We start from the raw sequence: 15,000 nt of genomic DNA on the forward strand, positions 1-15,000 counted from the left end.
CACACACACACACTGGAGACACTCCAGCAGAACTCTGACAGACAGGTGCTCTCACACACACACACACACACACACACACAGACACACACACACACTGGAGACACTCCAGCAGAACTCTGACAGACAGGTGCTCTCACACACACACACACACACACACACACACACACACACACACACACACACACACACTGGACACACTCCAGCAGAACTCATATGTTCAGAAATCATACAAGGGGAAATAATTTAAAAACAATTCTCAAGCGTCAAGGTAATTCAAAATGACTGGAGGAATATCACCAGCACACTATTATTAACTGTAGATTTTCTGTAAAGTAACAGCAGCTTTCCATGACACAAACATGTTTTTTGTATGTAAACATGGACGTGTTTGACTGTGGCGCTTGTGTCTCCTGCATGAAATGGCATGCTAAAAACCCTACGCTCAAGTTAACAGAACTCGATCACGTGCTCTGACATGCAGTTGTATCAGTCTTTTCTCTTTATTGTTATCATTAGCATACTATCACACTGTCTAATTCTAATGTTTGGTAATTTCTAATTACTTGATTTAGAAAAAATAAACTCATGGCAAAACATTCAATTCGAATTAATCGATCAAATCTGAAACAATAACCCAGCCCTTCTTTGAGGTGTGGTGCTGATGACACATACCAAGTTTTGTAATGATGCTTTAATGCAATAATAAAATGCAGTATTGTATGACAAAATTCAGCATGGCCGAGATGGTAAATTTAGGTATTGATTAACTCAGCATGCCACTGAGTCCAACAAAACAAGGCTTCATCTTCATCTTATTCATTAGCAAGTTATTCAAGAACAGTTTAGCTGATCATCTTGAACTCCATGACTGGAAGATGAGCATGATCTGATTGGATTTTCCTGTAAATCAGATGAATGATCTAGGAGTTAAAGGTTTATTTAACTCTTACCTGACACACTATGTCTGGTGGTGACGCAGGTCAAAGGTCTGGAGCAGGAGAACGATCATCTGAACCAGACCATCGCCTCTCTCAGGCAGCGCTCTCAGGTCAGCGCCGAGGCCCGCGTCAAAGACATCGAGAAAGAAAACCGCGTGCTGCACGAGTCCATCAAAGAGACCAGCAGCAAGCTCAACAAGATGGAGTTTGAGCGCAAACAACTTCGCAATGACCTGGAGCACTATAAAGAGAAAGGAGAAAGAGCCGAGGAGCTGGAGATGGAGGTCCATCGACTGGAGCGAGAGAAGGAGAGTCTGCAGAAGCGTCTCGCTGCTCTCTCCATCACCTGTGGGAAGGTGGAGGTGCTGGAGAAGGAGAATGCTGAGCTGGAAGCAGAGAGCAGGAAACTGAAGAAAGCGGCGGACGGTCTGAGGAACGTTTCCTATCAGCTGGAGGTCCTGGAGAAGGAAAACACTCAGCTGGATGAAGAAAACCTGGCGCTCCGGCGCATGGTAGAGTCTTTACGGTCCACCGGAGCAAAGGCTGCTCAGCTGGAGCTGGAGAACAAAGAGCTGGAGAGCGAGAGAACCCAACTCAAAAAGAGTCTTGAGCTCCTGAAGGCTTCGTCCAAAAAAAACGAGCGTTTGGAAGTCAGTTACCAAAGCCTGGACGCAGAGAACCAGCGGCTCCAGAAAGCCCTGGAGAGCGGCAGCCGCAAGATTCAGCAGCTGGAGGGAGAACTGCAGGACACGGAGATGGAGAACCAGAGCCTGCAGCAGAGCCTGGAGGAGCTGAAGATCTCCAGCAAAGGTCTGGAGCAGCTGGCGCAGGAGAACATGGCCCTGGAGCAGGAGAACAACCAGCTGGAGAGGGACAAGAAGCAGCTGGAGAAGGAGAACAAGCGGCTGCGACAGCAGGCTGAAATCAAAGACTCCAGACTCGATGAAGACAACCTGCGCATCTCTCACCTCGAGAAGGAGAACCGCACGCTGGGCAAGGAGCTCACCGCTCTCAAAGACACGTGTGGCCGCATCAAAGACTTGGAGAAGGACAATAAAGAACTGGTCAAACAAGCAACCATAGACAAGAGGACCCTGGTCACTCTGAGAGAGGTAAACCGGTTTAGCTGATGCATGCTCGACTGTGGATTGCCTGCTTGACTCTTACAGTGATGTTTCCTGATGCAGGAGCTTGTCAATGAGAAATTAAAGACCCAGCAGATTAACAATGACCTGGAGAAGCTGACCCATGAGCTTGAGAAGATCGGCCTCGATAAAGAGGGGCTTCTGGGGGATGAAGAGAGCTCTGATGACAGGTGATTCACACATGCAGTTAGGGATGAAAAGATTACCGGTTTGATGATAAATCATGATAAAATTCCCCACAGTCAGCATTACCATTTCATATTTTAATTATCATTAAAACCATATTCGATTACCGCGATTTTAACAACTGAGGATGAATAAATACGGTCCAGCGTAAAGCACAGTTTTCAGGAACGGTCACAGCACACAGAGTAGTTTCGTGTGAAAACATGGCGGAAAAGCTGGGAGGTTTTAAAAGAGCCATGAGGGAACTTAAAAATTAATATATGACTGTACCTCTGACGATTCTGACTGTCTTCAGAAATGATTTTTGTTTTCATCTTCGCTCTATGTAATGCCTAATAAACTAGTGTTCTTTACGGGAAACAGCTGTAAGTCTGCTGCTCCATCAGCGCCACCTGCTGTCAGACACGTATATTACACTCAGTCTGGACAAAACACAGACCTCATTTACAAGCCCTGCTCTGCACATTTAAATAATTTGGATATTCACGGAGCAGATAAAATACATACAATCATTGATTAATCAATTATCATTTTGACTTAACCCTTTCATCGAAAGGCTGAAATGTAAGCTTAACCATTTTATGACACTTTTTTTAAAGCTTTATTTGAATATTTGCCACATGCTATTCGATAAACTGTTGTCAGTCATGCTTTCATTTAAAATCCAGAAATCATTGGTAATGATATTGTTTTAGTGTTTATGCAAACAAATGATAATTTTATGTGTTGTTTGTTCATTTTAAATATAAAACTTGAAATAATTTACGTGTCAGTACTTTTTGAACATTGATCATTTTGGTCACTGTAATCGTGATAAGAAATGTTCATACTGTAACATCACTTCAGTAACTAGTGCTGCACCAACATGAATTTAGACGAATGCAGGAGTCATCATGTCACCTGTAGGACGCTGTGTTTCTTCTGTGTCAGGTTTAAGCTTCTGGAGTGTAAGCTGGAGTCCACTCTGAAGTCCTCTCTGGAGATCAAAGTGGAGAAGATCGCTGCGCTAGAAGCCCGACTGCAGGAGTCCTCCAACCTCAACCAGCAGCTGCGGCACGAGCTCAAAACGGTTGGGCGTCAGGCTTTGTGTGGCTGCGTGACTGCAGATTGTGTGTTTATTAAACCTCGTTTTGTCCACCGCAGGTGAAGAAGAACTACGAGGCTCTGCGCCAGCGTCAGGAGGAGGAGTGTTCGGCTCAGAGCTCGCCTGCGAGAGGACGGGAGGACACACAGAGCAAATGGGAGAAGGAGAGTCAGGAGGCCACGCGAGAGCTTCTGAAGCTCAAAGACCGACTCATAGAGGTGGAGAGGAACGTGAGTACTGGCTCATCGCTGTCAGAACATCTTTATGTTAGCAACACGGTTCACATGGCTGATGTTTGTCCAGAACGCCACTCTCCAAGCAGAGAAGCAGGCTCTCCGGACGCAGCTGAAGCAGCTGGAGTCTCAGAGCGGCAATCTCCAGGCACAGATACTGGCTCTTCAGAGACAGACCGCGTCCCTACAGGAGAACAACACCACGCTACAAACACAGAACGCCAAACTACAGGTCAGAGTCTCTCCTCGCACAGTTATCCAGTCAAACGCTGCTGTAATGCTGTGTGCATTTTACGCATAGCGAATATTTGCATCTTGTAAAGCCCGGCTCACACTGTGCGATTTTGGTCACAATTTGGTTGTCTGAGACAAATTTTTAAAATCTTAAAAGATTCCTATAATCCTAGGCTTCAATCTGTAGTCTTTGATCGCTGGTTTGACATGTTCACAGACAGCCGATGAATGGCCGTCGCGGTCAGATTTGACCTCTGAAGGTTTGGTGTACAGTCCTGCAGTGTGACGTCTCCTACGACGAACGTCAAGCGGTCATCATTTCTCAAGACAAGTTTGATCAGAATTAATGCTAGAGATTTCTTCTAACCACGTAAACTCAGACGCTTCCGTCCTACAACCAGACATGTCAATAAGCTCTTCACTAATTGGCTTGTGTGAAAACACATCATGCTAATTTTCTGCTTATGTAGAATTTTTTGAACTCACAGAAGATGCATTTGATGCGTATATAGCGTGTTTGTGGCATTCACTTCGCCTCCGCTAATTTTCATCTTTGCAATAACTTTGTATGTAATCGAGCAAATAATTAAATTAGCTTTTGGTGTGAACACATCTTTACAGAAAGGGTATGGTGGATATTTCTCCTCTTGAATGTAACAGGAGTTTGGTCGTAAAAGCTTTTCAGGCCCCTGAGAGTTGCACAAAACGATCTGCAACTCTTTAGTCGATGCGGTGTGCTCATTTACCAGAAGCGCACTTTGAGCTAAACAAGTTTATGATGTGCTGGCAGGTGGAGAACTCAACGCTGAACTCTCAGAGCGCCGCTCTCATGTCCCAAAATGCTCAGCTGCAGACGCAGCAGTCCGGCACAGAGAGCGAGAGGGACGTGGCCATTCGAGAGAAGGAAGAGCTGCGCTCGGTCTACGATCTGCTGCTGCACGACCACGAGAAGCTGTCTGCTCTGCACGAGAGACAGGCCTCAGAGTACGAGGATCTGATCGGCAAACACGGAGAGCTGAAGAGCGGCCACAAGAGCCTGGAGCTGCAGCACCGCAGTCTGGAGAACAGGTGCAGACCTGAACACAGCCAGCAGTCACCCGTCACTCCACAGCCACACCTGTGTTTCTGAAAGTGTGTGTGTGTGTGTGTGTGTGTGTGCGTGCAGATACAATCAGCTGCTGAAGCAGAAGACCGAGCTGGAGCAGCTGGAGAGAGAGCTCACAGCAGAGCGAGAGAAGATGATCTCTGACAGCAGGAGCCATCAGGACACGGCCGCACAGTACCAGAGGCTCGGCGAGGAGCACCACACGTGAGTGTCAGGACCAGGAGCGTCTCTGTTGACTGAGGCCGGTCTCTCACGAGCGTCTCTCCTGTGCGCAGGCTGAGCTCCACGCACCAGCAGCTCCTGAAGGACAACGAGCTCCTGCAGACAGATCATAAGAGCCTCAAGAGTCAGCTGAACACGGCCCGGCTGGAGCAGACGCGTCTGGAGGCAGAGTTCTCCAAACTCAAAGAACAGTACCAGCAGCTGGACATAACCTCCACCAAACTCACCAACCAGTGCGAGGTACAGCTTCACCTTCTCACACCGCCGTCATGTCCAGGACTGTGGTCAGGGCCTGCAGAACATAAATACCACAACAAAAACAACTAGACAAATAGAGATATAACATATCAATTAGCAATAGTATAAATAAATGTGACTAAACACATTTCAGGTACAGAAATTGATTCGTGTTTTCTTTTTATAAATAAAACCTAGATTAAAGTTATACAGTCAAGATCAGTGATTTCTTAAGTTCTTTGATTAACATTAACGACAGACAGTGTGTTTATTAGTCTGCTGAACACACACAGATCTAAAAACACTACAAGAGCATTTTCTTTCTCATCTGTTGGCTTTCACTAAAGACCAGAACTGCTGTGTTTGAGGATGTACTGATGTAGTTATCTGCAAGCTGGTCGACAGAAATGACAGAAGTCAGTTCCAGCTCGGAGCAGTTTGAGATCAGACGAGTTCTGTCCCTTCCTGCTGTTCAGAATCACTCTAGAAATGAAATGCACACATCTTATCGAATACCCAGTTCTTGGGAGATTCTCTATACATATAATCTATATATAATCTATATACATATATATAATCGTGTATGACTCTACACATCCCAATCTCATCAGCATGTGAAGTTCTCATGTGGACATGTAAACTCATAAATCTGGTGAACTAAATAGTTGTTTGCAAACAAAGAGATGTGGAGAGTAACTGTGTTTGTGTGTAATGTGTCCTGCAGTTGTTAAGTCAGCTGAAGGGGAACCTAGAGGAAGAGAACCGGCATTTGCTGGATCAGATCCAGACCCTCATGCTGCAGAACCGGACCCTGCTGGAGCAGACCATGGAGAGCAAAGACCTGTTCCATGTCGAGCAGAGACAATACATGTGTGACATCACCATGTTTCTACACACCTAATCTTCTAAAACTATTTACCTGTAAACATGCATCACCTCCTATGTGCTGATACACTTTGATGCTACCATACTTCTCTCTGTCTCTCTCACACACAGTGATAAACTCAATGAACTGAGGAGACAGAAAGAAAAACTTGAGGAGAAGATTATGGATCAGTATAAATTTTATGACCCGTCACCTCCACGAAGGTAAGCACACCATCTCACGCACGGATGTGTGCAGCATACACTAGTACACAGAGACAGGACAGCACAGAGTGGATCATTCACACTACTCAAACAGTCTGCCTTTTAGAGCACAAACCACATCCAAACTGGCTATATTCAACACAGAATACTACATATATGAAAGTGATATATTGAGAGGATCAGACATCTCAAACAGTTATAGGCTAAAAGTTAGAAGCAGCACTGACAAGAAGAAGAGATAATAGAAGACCCATGCACCAACATAACGTACCTACTTTTCAAACTGCACATCATCACCAGTGTTACTGTTATCCCCCATTTTCCATATATACTGAATTAGCATATCTTCATTTTGAAAACAAAGCCCTTTAGGTCTTCAGTTTTTTTCACAGTTTTTGTGAATGGGTGTCCGGTGATGTGATGGCTCGAGAGATGCGCACATTATCTGCCACCATGCTTTGGCATTGCTAAGGCCACGCTGTCTGCTCTGCACTTATTGCAGCAAACTTTCACCTGAAGTGTTGAACAGATCTTTATGAAGGATGTCTGTAAAGACCATTTGAATGGTCTGCAGCCAAAACCGCTGAAGAAACTAGCTCACTTCTTACTACCTATTGCAGCTTTGTTTGATCTCCCTGATAAGGATGAAAGCAAGATATGCAGGCCGGTTTCTTCCATAACACAACTGGGATAGGGGAAAGGCTTGTTGTGACAGGGAATATCACTCTCCACAATGCTAGACATCAAGCAGCGCTAAGACTAGACAATACATGGCCTGTAGCTCTAGTCATGGCTAGTCACTCGAGGCGATAGTCTTCCGATAGTTTTGCACTATGCCCATAATATGCCAGACCTTTCTGAAATGAATGAAGAATCTAAACTCTTTAGCAATCAAAGTGAACTTGAAAATGGTTAATTTCCCCCGACACTGTCAGTAATCTGTGAAATTCTGGCAATTGAGACTACACCCGTAGTTGGTGCAACAAATCTTACCGATGCAGCAGGTCTAAATTACATTTGCTTGGCTCATGTGACAACAAGTAATGTTCACTATTCTTGTCACAAAGGTAAAGAAACGTAGAACATACTGCACTCATCCCCTCATAGTTGGAACTTCTGGGTGTGGCCTGTAAAAGGTTCAGTCCAAGTGTTATTTGGTTTCCTCTGAGTAATATTGTTTGGAATCACCAAAGTGGTTTCCACTTGGTTTTTGAACAACTTTGCAAGTGGAAGGTACAAGGAATCCAAATGTTGTTTATTTTGTAGGATTACTGCCCTCAAATGTGACCCAGTGACATCACAGGTGATTCTTGAATCCCATTTATATTTATGCATTTAAGTAATGCTTTTGTCCATAGCAACTTGCGTTGCATTCAATCTTTCTCGGTTCATGGCGTCATTGAGAACTGAACCTGTGACCTTGACAATTTGACTTAGCACAGTGTTCTACTGTTTAGGCTTCACTACAGGAATGCTAACCAGGTAGCAACCAACTACCTCCAGGGTATTTTTAAATGTTTAGCATGCAGCCTGGGCAACTACTGCCCTTCGAACCCAACTATTTAATTATAAAATGCTTGGAGAGGCAGGCCAAAGACTACATTTGCTCCTCACTCCCCAATTCACCAGTTTGCCTACCACCGAAACACACCATCCTCTCCCACTTAAATTGCATGATGTCAAGCCATATTAGGTTGCTGTAAATTGGTTACAGTTAAGCATTCAACTCTGTAATCTACACCAGGCTTGTCTCCAAGCTCTGGACATTAGGACTTTCTCCATCTGCCTGTGGGTCATCTTCGCTCATCCTAAACATTAGGCCTCTAGCAGGACAACTGAGAATTGCACTCCCATTAAAAGTACAACTCAAAAGATATTAAACTCACTAGTCTTCCTCACTAATGTGTTTCCCTAAGGCTTCATAAGCCAAAGTGCCTAATAAAGACTGTTGGTGCCTATGGTTTCTACGATCTATTTGGGTTCACAGCACTTTTGGAAAATACAGCACAGTCTGTTGCAGAACAGTCCTGGCACATCCCTAATACACAGCGTGGCACATTAATACATTTATGGTCCCAGATGTCTAAAGGATGTTCTCTCAGATAGAAAGCACCATCTCCGATAGCATCACCACACCTCTTAGGTCTATAATGCCCTTCGGAGAGTGAAGCTTTCATCTAAACTCATCACCAAGAGGGATTTGCCCTCCCTGTAGCACACGGACTCCAGAAAGTGCAGGATAAGAGCCAGGATAAACAGTTGTGCTTGAACATTTATATGAACTGCTAATGCCATTATGCAGATGCACTTTTATAAACTTATGTAGTACATTCAGTGACAACCCACACACCTGTGGGAATTTCATCATTTACACAGCGACTGCACTGGTTTTCTTTCCTTATGTAGAAAGTATAAATAACTTGCATTGCATTGAGTTCTTGGAGGCACGTCACTACGACAATGCACCATGAGTGCCACCTCAGATTCATGCAGAATTTCTCAAGGCTTGTCTTCCTACCAAATTCCGCATTTCTTCCTAAGGTGATTAAACTCGGATTAGGTTGTTTGAGAGTAGAAATTCCTTTGTGTCATTTTCCTCTATTGGGTTCTGTGGAGGAGAACAGATGGAACGGTTTATTCCCAATGAGGCCATTGAGTGTGTGTTTAGATGGGACAGGCACAAAGCTTCAGATGAGAAGCTTTTTTCTGTTTGCAACAGCATTAAAAGTGCAACAGCTGTCTTATAGAATAACACTTCAACCCTGCTCCTCGAGGTCCACTGTCCTGCAGAGTTTAGCTCCAACCCTGATCAAACTCACCTGAACTAGACAATCAAGGTCCACAGGATCCATTGGAAAATACAGGCAGATTTGTTGAAGCAGGTTGGAAATAAACTTTGCAGGAGAGTGGGTCTCCAGGAGCATGGACAAAGACTTCTGGAATAACAGATAAAATTAGGTTGGCTAATTCGGTTAAAGGCCTATTTCTGCCAGGAGGGCTGAGAACTCATTCCGCTAGAGAAAGTACTATCTCTGTTGAGGACGTATGGGAAGCAGCAAACTGGGCTTCTCTCCACAAGCTTATGAGTTTTGGCTGGATGCTATGAGGTTCTCTCTTGCCTATGTAATGTTGGAGGGAAATCTTAGAGAAAACCCAGGTGTTCTTAATGCTGACTAGTTGGCAGGTGACTGAACAAGTGGACACTGTCTATATCCCAGATAAGTTGAGGTTATGACTAGACTTCAGCCCTGGTTCTCTTGGGGTGATCGATTACATTTTCATCTGCTCAGAGGTGCTAATCATGAATGTGGACCTGTGTCCATGCAGTGGAATATGTAGGGAAGGGGCAGGGCTTGCTAATGCAGTGCTTCCCAACTACGCTCCTGAAGCCCCCAACACTGCACATTTAGCATGTCTCCTAAATCAGATACACCCAATTCATGTTATCAGCTCATTAGTAGAGACTCCAAGACCTGAAATGTGTAAGACAAAGGAGACCTGCAAAATGTGCAGTGTTGGGGGCTCCAGGAACAGGGTTTGGAACCACTGATTCAATAGACTGGTCATGTTTACACCAATGGCATTGTGGGCAGTGTGCCAGCTTACAGCGCTGTTGCACTTTGGACATCTCAAACTTGCTTGAACTCAGGATGTATGAAGATAGCTATATACCTTTGTCCATATTAGGGATTTCCTGGAGTTCTTTTCATTGCAATTACTTATGCAATGCATAAGGGTGCCCTTCAGCTTCCACTATGAAACAGTCATTACATTATGTGTGTACTTGGTAATCCTCACAACACCATGGTAAAAATAGAAAAGATAATACTTTTCTCTAAAGAAACATATTTTCTCTAATGAAACATCTTCATGGATGCATAAGAATCGCTGAATAATTATTGATATCGTTATAGTATTAAATACCAAAAATAACCGTGATATATCCGTGATATATTTTGAAGCCCATATCGCCACCCAAGACAATAAAATGGCAAAAATAAATCATTTAAAAATTATTCCAAAAATACTATACTGCCCATTAACCTGAAGGTGTCATTGTGGATGAGTGCAGATGCCTCGCTCCGAGAACCACGGCAACAATACAGCCTGAAGTTATTCCATAGAGTTTAAAACCTCAGATCTGCAATGTCTTTGAGCATTTCAATCTCCTGATGTGTTGCAGTGTTTTGGGGTTTCGAATGATTGCACAAGATGCTTTACAGGACATAGGTCACATGATAAGGGTTGCTGTTTCTGCAGGAGGGGCAACTGGATCGCGCTAAAGATGAGGAAGCTCATCAAGCCAAAGAGTCGTGAGCGCATGCGCTCTCTCACGCAGACACCCTCCCGCTCCGAGTCCAGCGAAGGGTTCCTGATGCTGCCGCAGCCAGACAGTCAGGACAGCTCGTCCATCGGCTCTGGATCCAACTCGCTGGAGGACAATCTCACCCACCACAGCAGCAGTGAGTATCAGCACACCTCCTGTTCCCTTCTTGCAGTTAACTCAGTCAGTCACTTCACTCCGGAATCACTCCAGCACGTTCAGCTAGTGACTGAACCCAATGGTTCTAGCTGATTCTTTCTTGGATTTCCACTGATTCCACACACTCAGAGGTGTGTGTCGGAGGCATGGTCTGGCTGCTCGTACACTTTGGGAAATCAAATTAGGGAATATCCCTCTTGATCCCATCCACCATATTTTGTTTCCTGTCATCAGTTATGTGAGCCCATGACTTTTCCAAAAGAATCATTTGTTTGTTAAAGGGGTCATGAACTGAGGTCCACTTATAATGTTATCATGATTTTTACATTTTACATTTAGAAGTAATAGTAACATTTTCTGTCCTGTTTTTGACCCCCTAATCAGAATGCTGTGTTTGAATAGTAAGGCTGTGTATTGCCAAGAATCTTGTGATACAATACGTATCACGATACAGGGGTTGCAATGTTGCGATAAATTTCGATATTCCATTTTTGAGAATCGATACAGTATCATCAAACAAAATATTGCGACACTCACGTGTACCAATATTTTCTTACATCCCTATTGATTAGACGTGAAGGATTGTAGACTTGGAAGTAGACGCCCCCTGCTGTGATTGGCTAACAGTTGTTTGTAGATTCTCTGGCCTTCAGATGGAGATTTACTGCTGATCACACAACCGTGCTTCACTGACAAGATGCACATTACTATCGCAGCTTCTGCCCAGTATAGGGTTGTGCTGATAGACGATAGTATCGTGTATAGATGATAGTCAGAGGTATCGATGATAGCAGATGTCTCTGTCGATAGTTAAGACGATATTAGGCTTATTCTCCTATTTATTTATTAAATTATAATGATAATAGCTGTTATTATTTATTATTTTTATTAGGCGGCCTATTATAATTCGGCTATCAAACTGCCCAGCTAGTTAGTTTATCAGTATGTTTGAAAGTATTTTTTCCGATTATTGGTGATTCCATAGGCTCTCTCTCAGGCACCTGCACGGTTTAAAACACCAAATAGTTATGCTATGACAGGAACAAATAGTCTCTCTCTTGCTCCACCCATGAACGATAATATTGTGTATCGTCGATCTTACGTGCTGACGATATGACGATTTGAAAAATGACCATATCGCCCAACACCAGCCCAGTAGTGATTTGGGTAACATTGTGATTTATCGCGATTTATCGTGCAGCCCTACTATAATACGTATTTTATATGTACAAAGATCAAGAGAATTTGGGTTTCTCAGTTCATGACCCCTTTAATTGATCATCACAGTGACCAGTCAAAACTGTATTTGTGAAGTCAGCGCAACAGAAAGTTGTTAAATGTCCGTTTATAGTCTGCGTGATTTTGTGCGCTCCCAACAGAAGACAGCTCAGCTAGAGAATGATTTCAGCAAACACACCAAACGTTTGACATCTTACGAGATGTGTGATTGTGCAGTTCTGGCCTGATACTCTCTCTTGTGTTTTCTTGCTTGCTTTGCCAAGGGAAGAGATTTGAGAAAAGCCAAACACAGGCTTCCTCTAACGGTATGCTGTCAGTCGGCCCATGAACACTCTGAAACTTGTGTTCTTCTCTATTAAAAGGTGCAATGCAAAAAGTGGAGAACTATGGCTGCTGAACTGCAGACACACACAGTGTCATTCATTCATCTGTGTGTGAGAACACAGCGAGAACATTGCACCCTTTAATACTCATTAGCTGTTGTCCTGTTGGCATCAGACGCTGTGGCGTACGTTTCACTCCATGTGTGTTCATTTGCCGTCCAGCTGAGTGATCATGTTAATGTACTTTTGTTAATGCATCAGTTTGACAGGAAGGTGCGTTGGTTGTCATGCTAACATGCGTCTGTTCTCTCCTCCTGCTTGTTGCGTTTCTTTGCCCCGATGTCTGTCCGGCGACAGCACTGAAAAAGCTTGCGTTCATGAGGAACCGATCCAAGGAGAAAGACCAAGTGAAGGCCGTCTACCGCCGCTCTATGTGTAAGACATGAGATCGTCCTCATCCATCACGCTCTTCTTCACACTCTTAACTGTCTGTGTCTTCTGCAGCGGCCATCATCCTTCACCATCAGTCACTTCACAAACCTGCACGGTCCTCGCTCTCAGTGACCATGACACAGATGCACAAACATAACCCTAGGGATAATAAGTATCTTAAAATCTATTTGAAATGCATCTTTTTCGTGCTGAGTATACTACAAATACATTTAAAAATACCCTGCAGTTGTACTTTTAGTGTACTAAACTGCTATACTTAAAGTCTGCTAAAGTGGAACAACTACTTTTAAGTGCTGAGGTCCAACTAAAGATATACTGAAGTATAAGTGGAACTACTGCAAGTATACTTCAGGTAAACTCTAAATGTCTTGCATTTAAATACCGATATTATTCAAAGATCATACAATCATCATCAATAGTGAAATTAAAACACATTTTATACTTAATATTAAGAAATATGCATTGTGCACTAGTAGTACTCCTAATAAAATTTAATGGATTATTTTTTTTTCAGTTCAGTTAAAGTCAGATCGGTTTGAAGAGTCCATCCAAGAAGCTAGCAACCGTCCCACACGGTGAAGACAGTGTAGTTTAGGGATAACAGCTCACATGTAATATGTCAGGGTTAGCTAACACACTGTGTGCTGGACTTCCAGTATTAGTGTATTATTAGAGACATGTGTCTGAGTGTGTCTCCACACACCTTGCGCAGCTTTAATCGTGAGCTTGTGTGAATGTCTTCAGTGTGTCCTGCTTCATCTCTTCACTAATCATGTGCATTCAGCCTTGCTGTCCTTCATCTCTCTTTTCTCATATTGACCGCATGCGTCTGGCAGGCCTTCAGCGTGTTCATGCAGTGTGTGTGTGTGTGTGTGTGTGTGTCAGCGATGAACGACCTGCTGCAGACGATGGCAGTGTCCGGGGGTCAGTGGTCCAGCAGCACGGATCATCTCGAAGCTCCAGACGAGGCCATCGGTGCTCAGCACGGGAAGGAGTTTGGATCCATGGACTACTCCGGGCTGAGCCTGACCCACGGCCGCAGCGCTCGCCTCCGCTCGGACACAGGTGTGTGTTTACTGCTGGACACATTAGGCCTGTGTCACCACACACACATGACGGTTCGGTATGGACCTCGCTTTGACCGCATGGTTCCCTAAGAAAGAACTTAAAGGTCCCGTTTTTTGTGTTTTTTTGAAGCTTTGATTGTGTTTACAGTGTGCAATATAACGTGTTCATGTTTCGCGTGTAAAAAAACACAGTACTTTTCACACAATTCATCTGTATACCGCTGTTTTCACTGTCATAAAAACGGGCTGATGACTTCCTTGTTCTATAAAGTCCCTCCTTCAGAAATACGTGACGAGTTCTGATTGTGCCAGCGCTTCCTGTGTTGTGATTCGACAGTGTGTGTGTGTGTGTGTGTGTGTGTGTGTGTGTACTGTTAGTCCCGCGAGCAGCAGAAGTGTGTGTGTGTGTGTGTGTGTGTGTGTGTACTGTTAGACCCGCAAGCAGCAGAAGTGTGTGTGTGTGTGTGTGTGTACTGTTAGACCCGTGAGCAGCAGAAGTGTGTGTGTGTGTGTGTGTGTGTGTGTGTACTGTTAGACCCGCGAGCAGCAGAAGTGTGTGTGTGTGTGTGTGTGTGTGTGTGTACTGTTAGACCCGCGAGCAGCAGAAGTGTGTGTGTGTGTGTGTGTGTGTGTACTGTTAGACCTGTGAGCAGCAGAAGTGTGTGTGTGTGTGTGTGTGTGTGTACTGTTAGACCCGCGAGCAGCAGAAGTGTGTGTGTGTGTGTGTGTGTGTACTGTTAGACCCGCGAGCAGCAGAAGTGTGTGTGTGTGTGTGTGTGTGTGTGTACTGTTAGACCTGTGAGCAGCAGAAGTGTGTGTGTGTGTGTGTGTGTGTGTACTGTTAGACCCGCGAGCAGCAGAAGTGTGTGTGTGTGTGTGTGTGTACTGTTAGACCCGCGAGCAGCAGAAGTGTGTGTGTGTGTGTGTGTGTGTGTGTGTGTGTGTACTGTTAGACCTGTGAG

The 15,000-nt window shown here is 44.3% G+C and overlaps 1 protein-coding gene across 5 annotated transcripts in view; it reads left to right on the forward strand.

Annotated features, from left to right (window-relative positions):
* LOC132157516 (girdin-like) overlaps window positions 1-15,000 on the forward strand; it is a 69,634-nt gene that overhangs the window by 36,986 nt on the left and 17,648 nt on the right. For 3 of the 5 annotated variants that reach the window (XR_009437558.1, XM_059566888.1, XM_059566885.1), the window contains exons 15-28: window positions 980-2,050; window positions 2,126-2,253; window positions 3,200-3,338; window positions 3,413-3,583; window positions 3,657-3,818; window positions 4,611-4,888; window positions 4,986-5,129; window positions 5,201-5,387; window positions 6,109-6,254; window positions 6,381-6,473; window positions 10,734-10,936; window positions 12,459-12,500; window positions 12,876-12,953; window positions 13,857-14,036. Coding sequence is in view for 4 of the 5 variants with exons in the window: in XM_059566888.1 (XP_059422871.1) it covers window positions 980-2,050; window positions 2,126-2,253; window positions 3,200-3,338; window positions 3,413-3,583; window positions 3,657-3,818; window positions 4,611-4,888; window positions 4,986-5,129; window positions 5,201-5,387; window positions 6,109-6,254; window positions 6,381-6,473; window positions 10,734-10,936; window positions 12,459-12,500; window positions 12,876-12,953; window positions 13,857-14,036 (3,022 nt within the window). In the remaining variant the exon portion in view is untranslated. The remainder of the gene's footprint in view (window positions 1-979; window positions 2,051-2,125; window positions 2,254-3,199; window positions 3,339-3,412; window positions 3,584-3,656; window positions 3,819-4,610; window positions 4,889-4,985; window positions 5,130-5,200; window positions 5,388-6,108; window positions 6,255-6,380; window positions 6,474-10,733; window positions 10,937-12,458; window positions 12,501-12,875; window positions 12,954-13,856; window positions 14,037-15,000) is intronic. The other 2 variants (XM_059566886.1, XM_059566887.1) reach the window with 2 other exon arrangements.

The sequence above is a fragment of the Carassius carassius genome, chromosome 14, assembly GCF_963082965.1.
Source record: "Carassius carassius chromosome 14, fCarCar2.1, whole genome shotgun sequence".
In the NCBI taxonomy this organism is placed as follows: domain Eukaryota; kingdom Metazoa; phylum Chordata; class Actinopteri; order Cypriniformes; family Cyprinidae; genus Carassius; species Carassius carassius.